Source organism: Corapipo altera, unplaced genomic scaffold (genome assembly GCF_003945725.1).
Source record: "Corapipo altera isolate COAL_440 unplaced genomic scaffold, ASM394572v1 104b, whole genome shotgun sequence".
NCBI lineage: Eukaryota > Metazoa > Chordata > Aves > Passeriformes > Pipridae > Corapipo > Corapipo altera.
Window position 1 is genome coordinate 767,625 of NW_020885023.1, and position 14,080 is coordinate 781,704.

Genomic DNA, 14,080 nt, shown 5'->3' on the forward strand with positions numbered 1-14,080 from the left:
GAGCGGGGCCGGGGCTGAGCCGGGTCGGGGCCGCTGGCGGTGAGGGCCGAGGCCGGGCGGGGCCGGGCCGCTGCCCGTGCCCCCCGCGCCGCTCATGCGTGTCTTTACAGGGCGCGGCGGCCCCCGCGCCTGCCCGAGCCCTGGAAGGGACTCGCACAACGGCGGGACCCGGAGAGTGTGGCGGGCGCGGATCCGGAGAGCGGGGTGCCCATTCCCTTCTCCAGCAGCAAGGCCAGTCCGCGGGTGTGGAGCGTCAGCCGGTCCATGGGGAGCGACCACGAGAAACCGTGGCTGAAGGTGTTGCCTTTCAGTGTGCTGTGCACGGGTCTGTTGCTCTGGTGTGTGTTCAGGGAAAAAACGGAGATTGATGAGCGATTGGAAGCGGTTTTCTCCGGCGAGATCGTGGACTCTTTAGATATGGCCCAAGAAAGCAATGCTCCCTTGCAGCTGCCGAAGGAGCAATGAGGACGGGAGTGCGGCTACAGTGAAGGAGCTGCCAACAGTTTGCTGGCATTCACCTGGTTAAAAACTGTACCTACTCATTAATGGAAAAAAACCTTGGTTTTTTGAGTCTTTCGGCAGCCTTATCTTGCAAGCTTGATTTCTTCATGATGTTTTCTGTGCTGGTCTTACCTTAGTAATTTACTTTGGTAGCAAAAGGTGTAGTTTCTTTCTGGATTGCATGGTAGGGATGAATAAGACATATTGCAATTCAACTTGAATTTTAATATAAGTTTTATATAACCCATCACTTTTCCATGGATCATTTTTCTTATATGCTAGGTGTATTAAAAAATATGAAATCTGAATGTCTGTAAAATTGCTGCTGAAGGTGACCTTCGTTTGACATTTTGGTAGTCACAGAGTAAGTTCAATTTAGATTACAGACCAGTTGTAAATGTAGTCATTAATATGTGATTGTGGTCTGATTTTTTTTTTAATTCTGCTAAATAACATAGAAATTACCTTCACAGGTTCATGCTTTTGAGACTAGAACTTTTTAGGCTTGGCTGATTCAGGTGATCATTACTGGTAGGAAAGCATTTTGCAGACAATCAAAATGATTGGCTTGCATTATACTGGGGAGGAAACCCCTGGTTTCCTTGAACCATATAGTACCTAGGCTTTTTCTGCAGATTTTTAGATGCATACTCTGGAGACTTTTCTTGGAGAGGAGAAATGTAAGATACTAATACAACTTAGTTCCCTTCAAAATAAGAGGCTTTTTTTTTTTTAGGCTTTCAAATGTAAAAACAGAAGATTGGTTTTGTGTCATTAAAATCTGTAATTAAAAACCAAAACCCCCCAAAGATGGCAGGAGCTGTTAAGATAGGCTGGAGCTGTGCAGAAAACTGGTGTAGGATCATGTTTGTCCAATACTGCTGATGAGTCTCTGAACAACATGCACTGTCGTGGCATTTGATTCACCATAGAGTCCCTCAGTTTAACCACACGATGCCTAGTAAATGAATACACCTAATTTGGTACTGTCACAGGGTTTAGTCTTGGTATTCAACCTATACTAGTAGAATATTCCAAGTGAGGTGTATGCATGGGGGTGTTCTGGTGAATAGAAGAGTGATCCTGAATTGCTTTTATATTGAAGCTAAGGTGTAATGCCTGTTGCTCTTGACTAGCTTTCTTACTCCAAGTTCTATGAAAACAATGAACCCAGCAATGTGCTGCTTTGTTTAAGGAAATACAGAGCTGCCCCTTCATGCGTGCCTTGTTTTGGGTGATAATAAGTGTTTAATAATAAAATTATTCTCATAGTCTCTTGCTTTCACCGTGTTGGGAAACTTGTCTGTGGCATTTTGTTGTTAAAAGCAGAGTACGGAGCCATCAGCCGAGGCTCCCTGGACCAGCTCTGCATGCTCTTTGTACAACATCCCTTCTTTGGGGCAGCGGAGGGACCCCCGCCGGGGAGTGGGGGCCTGTGCGCTGCTGTGTTGGGGTCGCGGCAGGCGCGGCCCCGAGAGGATGCCGTGGGTTTGCAGAGCAGTGTCTCGAGGGCTAGCGACACAGGAGCGGAGATGAGCGAGGTGAGAATTTTACTCTTGGACTGAATTTGGTGTTAGTTTTAGGACGTTGTCTATGCATATATGTTGTAACTGCTTTTTTTTTTTTTTCTAGGCGATACACAACCCTCTGCCTGTCTGCTGAATGTGACGAAGGTCCATCCAATAAGAGGTCAAGGTAAAGGAGCCTCAGATAGTCACTATGAGGAGGTATGTCAGCATGGGCCTCCACATCTGTGGTTTTTTTGCAGTGGCCGTCTGTCTGCTTAGCGGGGTGTAGCAACACTTCAGCGAGCAGTCTGACAGGGTTTATAGGTCTTCAGCTTGCCTTGAGAGGAATCCCTAAGTATTTGAGAGCTCAGCGATTGAGCATTTACCTATTCTATTTGCAGGGGCGGTCTCGGTAGCAGCTGGAAAGAGAGGAGCCTTCCAGGCAAGTCGGGGAGACAGAGAGGCGGAGCACGGGTCCACTGAATTTTCAGAGAGGCCACGTCACTTTCTCTCTGTGTGTTTCAGGTATGCCACACTACAGTAGCCATGGCTGGAGCCGGTAGCGTGAGAACCTCATTGCAGTTAGGACAGGGTGAGTAGGGGGATTGTTGTGTTCTGGCAGATGCAGTGCTAAACACGGGGAATGATTTTTGGTTTCCTTTCTTTTAGCTAAGAAAATAACCGGGGGACTTCCGGAGCCTTTCAGATCACCGAGGTGGCTCTCCTTTGCGTCACAGATGGATTCACATCCCCAGCCATGCAAAAGATAAGTCAGGGGCTACAACATGGAGAGGGGACAAGAGCAGGGTATCAGCTTGTGGAATTTTGGGAGATATTTTGAAATTAGCATAGGTAAAACGGCCCTTTAGGATAAATCAATGCAGAAGCTTACTTTTGACCACAACAGCAGTGTGTTCAGGGCACAGCAGTTCCAGTCTAGGTCATCTAGATCGTCTAGTCTGCATTCCACGTCTTCCGGGTCCTTCGGATCGGATGTCTTCGTATTCCTCTCTCCAGAGGCTTATCGGAATAATCAGTTGTCATCATAATTCGGGTCTTGCTGTCAGCATTCTGCAGCCTGGTGCCAATATCATCCATTTGTCGACTTTGTTGGCTTGGGTGCACATCAGAATCGCATCTCTGAAGCATCAGCTCAGATCTCTTTAACCGCCTTCTTCCAGGCTGTATTTGCAGCTGTTGTCTGCAGCCATCCATTGTTAGGGACTGGGACTTTAAGAATATAAGGATATTGAGAACATCCTGAATGGAGCATTATCTCATGTCCATCTTTTACAATTTTGACAGGCTATTCCTGTAAGGACTCATTCCATTAGCATCTTTTCTCAGGCTCCTTTGAGTCTCGTTAGCTCACCATTGCAGTCTTTTAGGTCATCTTACACGACCACCGCATCCCTGTTATCGCAGTCGTCCTTCTCAATGAGAGTTTTCTCTCACAACAGTGTCGCATTGTTTGTCATCTTGTGTGTAATGGGTGTCTGTGTGTTTGTCCTGGAGCTGCTCTGCCCTGATACACAGACTGGAAGTTAGGTGGAATAGCGCTAAGGGTTTAGCATTAACATGTTAATACATTGAGCCGGTCTAGGTGATGGTTGAGTAGTCATTCCAGACCGAGCAGTCCGTGCTGTCATCACCAGTCGGGATGTGTCACGTACGGAGGCCTCGCAGTTCATTCGCTGTCGACTTGTAGCAGTGTAGGCTGCAGTTGGAGTTAAGGTCCTGTTCCTCACTTGACACAAGATGTCCAGAGCTGTTCAGTTTTCCTGGAACATTTCAGTGACTTTTGTAATAATGGTATTTCAGATGCAGGCGTAAACGATCCCTGAGAAAGTTCAACACATCAGGTGAGCTGGCCTGAAGGCCAGCCCTGGGGCCTGTGCAGGGCAGGCTGCTGCCCCTCGGCCCCGGAGCACAAGGGTGTGTGGAGGCGTGGAGGGAATGGACTGGCCGGGCTTTGGCAGTCTGGCCCCTCGAAAGACTAAGTGACCTCTTCCAACAGGGAAAGACTAAAGCAAGCGGTGCCAGAAAGACCTGGAGTTTCTGGAGAATAAAATCTGGAAGTGTGCCCCTGGAAATCCCCCTGGGTGGTCACCGGTCTAACTTCCACAGACTGGTTGCCTTGGCCAGGAGCATCCCGGCAGTCCTGCCATAAGTGCATATGCCTGGGGTTTTAATTTCCGTTTAATGCTGGCAAAGCCCCTCTGGGTGAGCCCCAGTGCCTGGCATGAGTGGAGCAGGCTTCCAGGGCACTCATTGCAGGTGTTGTGTTTAAGGGAAGAGCAGGGGAGCCTTTCTCTTGCCCAGAGGAGCTGCAGTGTTCTTCCTCTCTGGAAGAATAAGAAATAAAAAAATTAAAAGCAAACAAGAAAGAAAAGAAAATGAAAAATAAAGAGAATAAAAAAATAAACGAAATAAAGAAGGAAATATAAAATAAAAAAGAAAATTAAAAAAATTAAAAGCAAGAAAACTGAAAAGGAAATAAAATGAAAAGTAAAAGAAAAGAAAAAAAAAAACCCTTGAGCACCCTGTATACATCCCCCTCTGCCCTCCGAACGGTAAATTAGAGGTCACTCCTAAAATGTGAGAAGGGGACCCCAAAACGTGGGTGGGGGAACCCCAGGGACCCGAAAAAGTGGAGGGGGAGCCCCGAAATGTCAGGGAGGGGCCTCAGAATGGGTGGGGCCCCGGAAAAGTGGGTAAGGTGTGTGCAGTAAGAGGAAAGCCAGCAGGTCAGACGGTGGGCGCGTGCGCACTCACCAGCAAGAGGCCCGCGATCACGGGGAAATTAAGGGCGGCCAGGAGAGGGGAATGACGCATGCGCAGTGGCTCTTGTGCCGCTGCAGCGCTCCCCGCTCAACTAAAGGCCCGACTCCGGCGGCACGGCGGGACTTGTGGCCTCCCGTTTCTTCCGGGGTGTGTGTGGGCGGAATAACATGAAGATTTTTGAGGTGAAAGCGCAGAAATTAGTGAGGGGCGTTCTCCGGGTAAACTCGGTCACCGGAAATGAGAGCGACCGGACTGTTTTCTACGGCGCACCACCAAAGATGGCGCCCTCCTGGATCGGAAGTCCTGCGAGACCGCCCCGAAAAAGAGATGGCGGCGCCCTGACCGGAAGTCCTCCAACGCCGTACACAAAGATGGCAACCCCGGCCCAAAAGGCCGCCAAGCCCACAGTAAAGATGGCGCCGCCAAGACCGGAACTTAGCCGAGACCACACTAAAGATGGCGGCGAGAGGACCCCTTGCCTCAGAGAGGGGACTATCCTGTTGCCTGACCTTCGCCGCGACCCGGACCCCCGCCCCGCGCCCGCAGCACCGTCTCGCCGCACCGCTTCCCGCTGTGGGGACAGGGCGGGGCGCTCGGCGGAGCCGGGCGCGGGCGGCAGGTTCGTGGGCGGCGGCAGGCACCGACGCGGGCAGCCCTCTCTCGGGGCCGCGGCGCGCGGCGGACGCCCGAGGACCCCAGGCGCGCACGCCGCGCCGCCCGTTCGCCGCGTTCCGCTCCGCCTCGCCCCGCTCCCGCTCCGCTCCCGCTCCCGCCTCACTCGGTCCCGCCGTGCCCTGGAGATGCTGTCGGGGCTGCGCCGCCGCTTTTTCTCGCCGGAAGCGACCCACGGCAGCAGATCCGACGGAGATCGTCCCCGGGGTAAGCGGCGGGGGCGCGGCGGGGGTGCGGCCGCTCTTCTGCCTCTCCCGCGGCCGTCGGGCTGCAGGGAGGGGAAGCGACAGGCAAGTTTCTCGCCTCTGCGGAGAAACTTGCACCTGCGTGCCGCCGCATGGCCGGGTTCGGATGTGCCCTGGCATTGCACACACACACACACACCCCGCGGGGAGGGTCTGCGCTGCCTCGGGGACCCTGTCTGTGCTGCCGGGAGAGAGAAATCCTTTGGGAAGCTGGGGTGGAAACAGCAACTCTGTGAATTGCTCAGCTTTCCCTAGGGAAGGGCAGGTTTTAGGGAAGAAAGGCCCGTACTCGCGAAAGGCGCCGCGCGTCTCGCCGAGGGGGGGGGGCGCGCGGCTGCAGTGGCGCGCGCGGCTGCAGTGCCGCTCCCGGCCGTGTCCGCCAGGCGGCGACTGTGAGGCAGGGCCCGGCGCTCGGGGGCGGGCTGGGAAGCGACGCCCGTGGGAAAGCGGCGGTGTTTTGGCCCTGCCGAGCTTCTCCGACCTTAAATCCGGAGTCGGAGGCGTCCTAAGGATGCCTTGGGCTTGAGGGAGTGTGCCCCTGCTGAGTTCAGCAGGCGTTCGGTGAATTTGGGCTTCTGCGGGGGAATTCAGTCCGGTTTCGTGGTTTTTTGTTTGTTTCCATCCCCGGGACAGTGACCCAAAGGTACTTTTTCCCCTCGCTGTGGGCGCTCTGAGGAGACCAAAGGTCCAGAATTCTGCCGGTGACTTGGCTCGCGTTGCCAGTCCGATTCCCAGAATCGAATAGGGACGGAGATTCCTCCCGGACAAAAGGGGCCACCGCAGAAAGCTCTGGCTGCCCCCGGCAGTGCCCGGGCTGGCCCAGCACCTGGCAAAACCTCTTAGTGAAAAGGCAAGGAACAACTGCGGTTGTTCTACCATTTCTTTAGCTAGGGACTGGAACACAGGCAAAATCAAGGTACTCTTTGACCTGTGCAGGGTCCGAGCATTTTTCAGCCTTCCTTAGCAGGGCATTCTCACCCTCTGAAAAGCTGGAAGACTTTAACATCTGGATCCGCGCCTGCAGCTGTGCAAAGTAATGTAGTTTCTTTTAGGAAACGAAGGTGAAGTTTTCCTGTTGTGAGCCTAAATACCAAGTCTACTCTGCTTTTTCAATCAGGTGACGAAGCTTATGGAAAAAAAGACCAAAGGCCTCGAGGTGAGTCCATTCTACCGAGTTCTGCTTTTCTGGGATCGGTTTGGGAAAATCACGTGACATTCTAAAAAGCTTCTCTCCGTGTTTTCTAGTTGTTTTTTTGGCCTTGGTCTAAGTTTCATGTAGAAAAGGGCATAGAATTATTAGAACAGAGAAACACAACTTTCTCGGGAGAGACGGAAGAAAAGCCTGCTGATTCCAGTTCTGCTTTTCTTGTCTTCCCTTCGACTGTCGTTTTCTCTCCCCTGCTGTTCAAATAATTCCTCTGCTGAAGAGTTTGCTGTACCCAGTGTCTGTCAAATTGATGCCTTTAGCTCAAGATAGCACCTGCTCCTTAGTTACAAAAAGTTCCTCCCAGGAAATTTTCAGGCGTGCCCATAAATCTCCTCGCTGTTTGTTTGGGAGAACAGGGTTTTCTCGTCTGTAACAGAATAGTCGTGGCATTTGCTATTGAATGCTGGTGGCAGTCTAGTCAGAAGAGGACCCCGTGCTTCACTAATTTTCCCTTTTTGTTGTTCGGGGTGACTTCTTACCAGGGATGTTATTCTTGACCCCCCGGGGCAAACGGAGGCGTTCGCCTGGTCAGCGTCAGGAGCCATCCTAACTGAGGCCCTGCTGGGTAAGTGCTTTTCGTGTGACTGGACGGTGAAGCTGTCTGTGGGAATGACCTGGCTATTGGTCGGTGCAGTCCTAATTAAAGTGTCTTTTACTCCGTGTTCCCAGGCTCCCTCTTTCCCTTCGGTCGCCGTGGATGTGCCGGACGCCTCTGGCAGGACTAACCCTGTGGCTTTTATGTCCAGCGTGCCTGCAGGTAAGAAAAGCTGGGAGTGCAGTCCCTCTGCTTTGATTGCTGTGCCTCTTTGGTAGTGATTTTGGAGGGGAATCCCAGAGCGATTTGGTTTGAAGGGGACCTTCAAAGGCCACCCCGTCTTCCGTGGGCAGGGACACCTTCCACTGTCCCCGCTTGCTCCAAGTCCCGTCCAGCCCGGCCTGGAACACTTCCAGGGATGGGGCAGCCTCGGCTTCCCTGTGCAGTGTGCTCTAATATCTCTCCACTGGCATCGTGAAAAATGTTGTCAACGTGTTTTGTTGGACGACGGGAAGCAGGACCGGGGTGAAAATGACATTCTCTTAGGTGCTGGGACGAGGAGGACTCGTGCGGGCACCTCCAGAGACAGCGGGAACGGGAGCGTGCTGTGGAGAAGGAAAATTCCAGGTGGTGGGTGCTGAGAAATTTGTCCCTCCCTTGCCCTGTGCTCTGCACTTAGCAATGGGTCAAGTGCAGAAGTTTCCTGGGGACCCTGGAAAATGATGCTGGGTCTGCTAAGAAAAGTGGGGCCAAAAGAGCAGGACCCTGGGTCTGCGAGCGTGGGAGAAACAAGGGAGGGGTCATCCTCTGCCTCCAGGAGGGAGGGCAGCAGGAAAGGCCACGGACTAAAGCACAGAAGTGCCGTTCCCCAGGGAGCCCCTGCCCAGCACTGAGCTTACTCCTGCACTTGCTGTCCCTTTCCCAGGGGAGCCGAAGCGTCGGGGGCGGGTGCCAGGGGGGGATGGAGCTGCCGAGGACAAACCGGGAGGGTGTTTGCGAGGGAAGGTGTGAGAAGGAGCTCTTGACGTGCTTTTTTTACTTCTTCATCCCACAGAATTGCCACGAGAGGAAATACTTCAGAGGGCTTCCCTCTGGATAAGCCCTGAATATGCCGGGAGGTTTCAGCTGGGAGAAAGGAGCTGTGGGAGAAAAGCAGCCTAAAAATAGCCAGTGGGGATCATCAGGTTTTCCAGCCAAGAAAAACAAGGAGGGAGATGAGGGAATGGGGTTCCAATTCCTAATGATTTGGTGGGTGTAGGAATGCTTTCTGTGTGTTTTCCAGTCCCTTTTGATTCCTGGCATGATTTTAAAATGATGGCTTTAGCAATCAACTAAATTGGAGATGTTGTTTTTGAGAGGAAATGAGGCCAAATAAATGCAGAGTTTTGGGTCAGTTTCTGGGATGATTTGGGTCAGTTTTTGGGGTCAGTTTCGGGTCATTTTTGGGGTGATTTGGGTCAGTTCTGGGTCAGCTTTGGGTCATTTTTTGGGGTGATTTGGGTCAGTTTTGGGTCAGCTTTTGGGATGATTTGGGTCAGTTTTTGGGGTCAGTTTTGAGTCAGTTTTTGGGATGATTTGGGTCGGGTTTGGGTCAATTTTTGGGGAGCACTGGGTGTTACTGGGGAGCACTGGGAGAGAAAATGAAAAATAAAGAGCATAAAAATTAAACGAAATAAAAAAGGAAATATAAAATACAAAAGAAAATGAAAAAAAATTAAAAGCAAAAAAACTAAAAAGGAAATAAAATGAAAATGAAATAAAAGAAAAAAAAAAAAAAGAAACCCCTTCTTGGGCACCTCCTTTCCTCTCCTCCCTCCCCCCCCCGAACCGTAAATTGCGGGGTCATCCCTAAAATGTGAGAAGGGGACCCGAAAATGTGGGTGGGGGAACCCCAGGGAGCCGAAAAAGTGGAGAGGGAGCCGCAGTAAGAAAGCGAAGCGGGGTGGCGGGGGAGTGGAAGCCAAGGTGGCGGCGCCGGCACATGCGCAATCGTTGGCAAGACGCTGGCGATCACGTGGTAACTAAGGGCAGCCAGGCGCGGGAACGGGGACGCATGCGCAGTTGCTCTCGTGCCGGTGCCGCGCTCCCCGCTCAAGTTAAGGGCCGGTTCCGGCGGCACGGCGGGACTTGCGGTCTCCCGTCTCTCCCAGGGTGTGTGTGAGGGGGAATAACATGAAGATTTTTAGGGGTGAAAGGGCAGAAATTAGCGAGGGACGCTAATTTGGGTAAACTCGGTCACCAGAAGTAGAGCGACCGGAAGTTCTCCAAGGCCCCCGGCCCGGAAGTTTGCCAAGCCCACAGTAGGGATGGCGTCGATAGGACCAGAACTTAGCCGAGACCACACTAAAGATGGCGGCCCAGACCCGGAAGTCCGCCAAGGCCACACTCAAGATGGCCCCACCAGAACCGGAACTTAGCCGAGCCCACACTAAAGAAGGTTGCCCCGGCCCGGAAGCCTGCCCCGTGGCAACACTCAAGATGGCGCCGCCAGGACCGGAACTCAGCCGAGACCAAACTCAAGATGGCGGCGAGAGGACCCCTTGCCTCAGAGAGGCGTCTATCCTGTTGCCTGACCTCCGCCGCGACTCGGACCCCGCCCCGCGCCCGCAGCGCCATCTCGCCGCGCCGCTTTCCGCTGTGGGGACAGGGCGGGGCGATCGGCGGCGCCGGGCGCGGGCGGCAGGTTCGTGGGCGGCGGCAGGCACCGACGCGGGCAGCCCTCTCTTGGCGCCGCGGCGCGCGGCGGACGCGCGAGGACCCAAGGCGCGTACGCCGCGCCGCCCCCGCGCCCCGTTCCGCCCCGCCCCGCTCCCGCTCCCGCTCGGTCCTGCCGAGATGCTGTCGGGGCTGCGCCGCCGCTTTTTCCCCCCGGAAGCGACCCACGGCGGCAGATCCGACGGAGATCGTCCCCGGGGTAAGCGGCGGGGGCGCGGCGGGAGGGGGGGCGGCCGCTCTTCTGCCTCTCCCGCGGCCATCGGGACTGCAGGGAGGGGAAGCGACAGGCAAGTTTCTCGCCTCTGCGGAGAAACTTGCACCTGCGTGCCGCCGCATGGCCGGGTTCGGATGTGCCCTGGCATTGCACACCCCCCCGCCCCCCCCCGCGGGGAGGGTCTGCGCTGCCTCGGGGACCCTGTCTGTGCTGCTGGGAGAGAGAAATCCTTTGGGAAGCTAGGGTGGAAACAGTAACTCGTTGAATTGCTCAGCTTTTCCCTAGGCAAGGGCAGGTTTTAGGGAAGAAAGGCCCGTACTCGCGAAAGGCGCCGCCCGTCTCGCCAAGGGTGGTGGGGGGGGCGCGCGGCTGCAGTGCCGCTCCCGGCCGTGTCCGCCAGGCGGCGACTGTGAGGCAGGGCCCGGCGCTCGGGGCGGGCTGGGAAGCGGCGCCTGCGCAGAGCGAGGCGCTGCCCGGGCCGGGCCTGAAGCGCTCGGGGCCACCGGGCAGGGCAGTGCTCGGCTGGCGGGTGCCCCGCAGAGAGAAGAGCCCGGCCCTGGGAAGGCAGGAGCCTGGGCTCGAGCTGCTCCGGACCGCTGTGGGGATGGGTTTGAAGTTTTGGGATCGCTTGTTTCTGTCCCTGCCTTCCCACTGGAAACAATAACTTAAGAAGTCCTCGTCTGGACTGGTCCAGAGAAATGGTGGAGTCTCCATCTCCGGAGATGCTTAAAACACTTTTGCTCAGGCAAAGTCGTGAGCAACCTTTTCTGCCTAATGCTGCTTTTTGAGCAGCAGAGATTGGACTAGGTGATCTCCAGAGGTATTGTCCAACCCCCACCATTCTGTCCTTCTGTAAAGGAGCTTTGCACTGCCCTTTTGAACTGTAATCTGTTGATGACCTGTGTTGAGGTCACACTGCAGCTTGTTACACTGCAGCTTGTCACACTGAATGGCAGCCTGAATAATTTAATATTGAACTGTGATTAATCACAAGATGAAAGCTAAGATAGGCTGGTAAGAGGCAGTGTTCTTTGCTACTACACAGGAAGGAGGGAAAGAATCTCAAAAACAAATAAATGAACAAAAAAACCCTTTATATTTGCTTGTGCAAGAAGAAGATTGTTCTTCCACTTGACCAGGTTTTGAGAGGACAAATTAATTGTTTCTCTGACAACACTATACATTGGAGGCTGCTAATAATCCCATAGTCTGTGCTAAAGGTTTTAGCTGATTGTGTTTGTCATCAGCTTTTACTAAAGAAAAAGCAAGCCTTCTTGGCTGTGTGGATATTCCAGGAACTGAATGATTCCATTCATGTAGATAATGATAACAGAGCCAAAACAAAAATATTGTAAGTGTCCTATGTGGAAGAATATACAGAATTTCAAAAGGGATTGTAGTGGTCCCATATACAGAACTAACATACTTCCTGTTCCTTATTTGCTGATCAGGTCATATTTATCTGCCTGTCAGGACTGTTGGAGCGCTGGATGGAAAGCAGGTCATATGAAGAGGATTACGGAGTAAAAGGCAGCTTGTACTTAAGTGCAGGGAAAGTATAAATATTTATATATATTGGCACAGTGCCTAGCCTTAATGCTTAAAATCCTTTGGAGAGCTGTCTGCATATTTACTGTATTAATGATCAAATGCAAGGCTGTGTTGGGAAAGGTCTTCCATTTGGAAGTCAGTAGTTGAGACTGTCTTGCCTATGAAAAAGAGGGAGAATTTTCATTGGAGGATGTAGGATTCTGGCTGGTAATAGTCTTAATTCAAGGTATTTTTAGAGAATTGATTTAACACAAGCAGAACAAATGGCCAGAAGTGTAATGAGAGACAAGTTGAAATTAGAAAGTAGATGTGCATTTTGAATGTATTGTCATAGCAACTGATTAAATTCTCCCTCTCTTCCTGTTCTGGGGACCTTTTAAATGTGCTTTGGCTAAATAAAAAGTATTAGACTATTTCAGAGCCAAAAGGTCAGTTCTTGTTGTCTCTTTTGCACTTTAATTCTAGTACACGGATACTTGCTAACCACTTATAACCCTAGATGCAGAATGAGAACTTAGGTTATTAACAATAAACAAGTCAACAGCAGAAAGACTTGACCTTTCTTTTGAATTGCCCTACAGTGTTAAAAAATACCAAACAAACCTCCTTCCCCAAAGAAACACCCCCCAAAATACCCCAACAACTCACCAAACAGAAAATCACCGACAACCAAAAAGCAGAAGTAACAAACGTGAACAGCAAGTGGAGGAAGAGTTTGAAAGCGGGATGGACAGAAGCAGAAGTGTTACTGCCTACTCTTAGGCCACTGTGCTGATTCAATGGGTGTTGTTAGGTTTAGATTAGTAGTTTGTTGTTGTTGGGTTTTTCGGTGGTGTTGATTTTTTTGTTGTCATTGTGGGGGATTGTTCGTTTGTTCGTTTGTTTTTATTTTGTTTTTTTTTCTGTATTAAAAATGTAGCTCAGTTACTCTCTAGTTCTGGTGTGTTTTCTTTTCCAGGTGGTTGGTGTTCCTGCAGTGTTTGGCACAGGACCAGGTGAGTTTTTTATCCAGCTTTCTAAAGCTGTAGATGAATAGGAGAGTTAAGGGGATGACTTCTGGTCCGCGACCCAGTGACCACTCCCTGAAGGTCCTGACTCATGAGTCTGCTCCTTTGATTTGAGGGAGTGTACAGTTGCCATAGCCAAGGTAGCCTAGGGTGTCCAGTATCAGCATAAAAAACAGCAGTAAAAAGGAACTATTCAGAGATGAATTTTTGTGCTGTTCCGTGAAAAAGTAAAAGCTATCTGTGCCAGCAAGTCTGTGAAGTAATTTTTTTCTTGTATTTCCATACCAAGGTTTAAATTGTTGCTGTTTTAATGAAGTCTGTTCATTGATTTTGCATCCATTGGTTTCTGAATCCAAATCTGGGGAAAAAAGTACTGTTAGTCTTTCTGAAATGTCTCTCAAACATGAAAGCCTAGAGAAAACTTTTTTTTTTAGTAAAAAGAAGCCTCCAGGATGATCCTTATGCGATACAAATCCTGTGTTTTTCAGACTGAATGCACTCCCTTTATTCACCTTTTCAGAGAGTATCGTCCAGAATATGAGCGCCTGAGAAAAACACTGGTAAGTGTTTTTAGCTGTTTTACACCTGAACAGTGTATCTTGGGTCACTTTTATGCACACAGTTGCCTTTATGTTGAGAGGGTCTAACATTTCATTTACTAGTCGTACTCACTGTGGGAAAACTCCTGTCCTGAAGGAGTCCCCCATTTGCCTTTTTTTTCCTAGATGTGGTGGAGCATATCTTTACAAAAATAAAGATTTTGTAAAACAGATGTTGCTCACTGTTTTAGTGCTGATATTTGAGCTAATTGTGTGAAAATGATTGGGAAATAAGATTGTGTCTTCCATTCAGATGGATAGAGAGTTCTTAAAAATAAATTTCCAAAGGGATTTGTTGAGACTATCCCTGTATCTTCCTGCACCAGTGAAGAGTACTAGTTTGACTTAGTAAGAAAGACTGAACTGCAGTGCCAAAATCAGTAGCTGTGCTCACCTTGAGTTCTGGCTGTCCAAAGGACAGTTCTCTGCAGGCACAGCTACACAGAGTTTGGCTTCCCGGCGCTGCTGAAAACGTCCTAGAATCCCACCTGACTGGAGGTTGCTTTCCATGCTTAGTCAGAAGTTCTGTGTAACCTTAGTTG

General features: G+C 51.2%; 2 protein-coding genes across 4 annotated transcripts in view; both read left to right on the plus strand.

The window, feature by feature from the left end:
- The window catches only part of CUNH16orf91 (chromosome unknown C16orf91 homolog), a 3,294-nt gene extending 667 nt beyond the window's left edge, over positions 1-2,627 (plus strand). The window contains exons 2-3 of one of the 3 annotated variants that reach the window (XR_003531717.1): positions 2,134-2,228; positions 2,411-2,627. Coding sequence is in view for 1 of the 3 variants with exons in the window: in XM_027667989.1 (XP_027523790.1) it covers positions 111-465 (355 nt within the window). In the remaining 2 variants the exon portion in view is untranslated. Of the gene's footprint in view, positions 1-110; positions 1,044-1,830; positions 2,229-2,410 lie in introns of those variants that run through there. The other 2 variants (XR_003531716.1, XM_027667989.1) reach the window with 2 other exon arrangements.
- A 2,333-nt stretch (positions 2,628-4,960) lies between these two features.
- LOC113959160 (rabphilin-3A-like) overlaps positions 4,961-14,080 on the plus strand; it is a 9,675-nt gene continuing 555 nt past the window's right edge. The window contains exons 1-6 of the mRNA XM_027667994.1: positions 4,961-5,200; positions 5,377-5,672; positions 7,587-7,674; positions 11,833-11,933; positions 12,891-12,927; positions 13,428-13,499. Of these exons, the coding sequence (XP_027523795.1) occupies positions 4,961-5,200; positions 5,377-5,672; positions 7,587-7,674; positions 11,833-11,933; positions 12,891-12,927; positions 13,428-13,499 (834 nt within the window). The remainder of the gene's footprint in view (positions 5,201-5,376; positions 5,673-7,586; positions 7,675-11,832; positions 11,934-12,890; positions 12,928-13,427; positions 13,500-14,080) is intronic.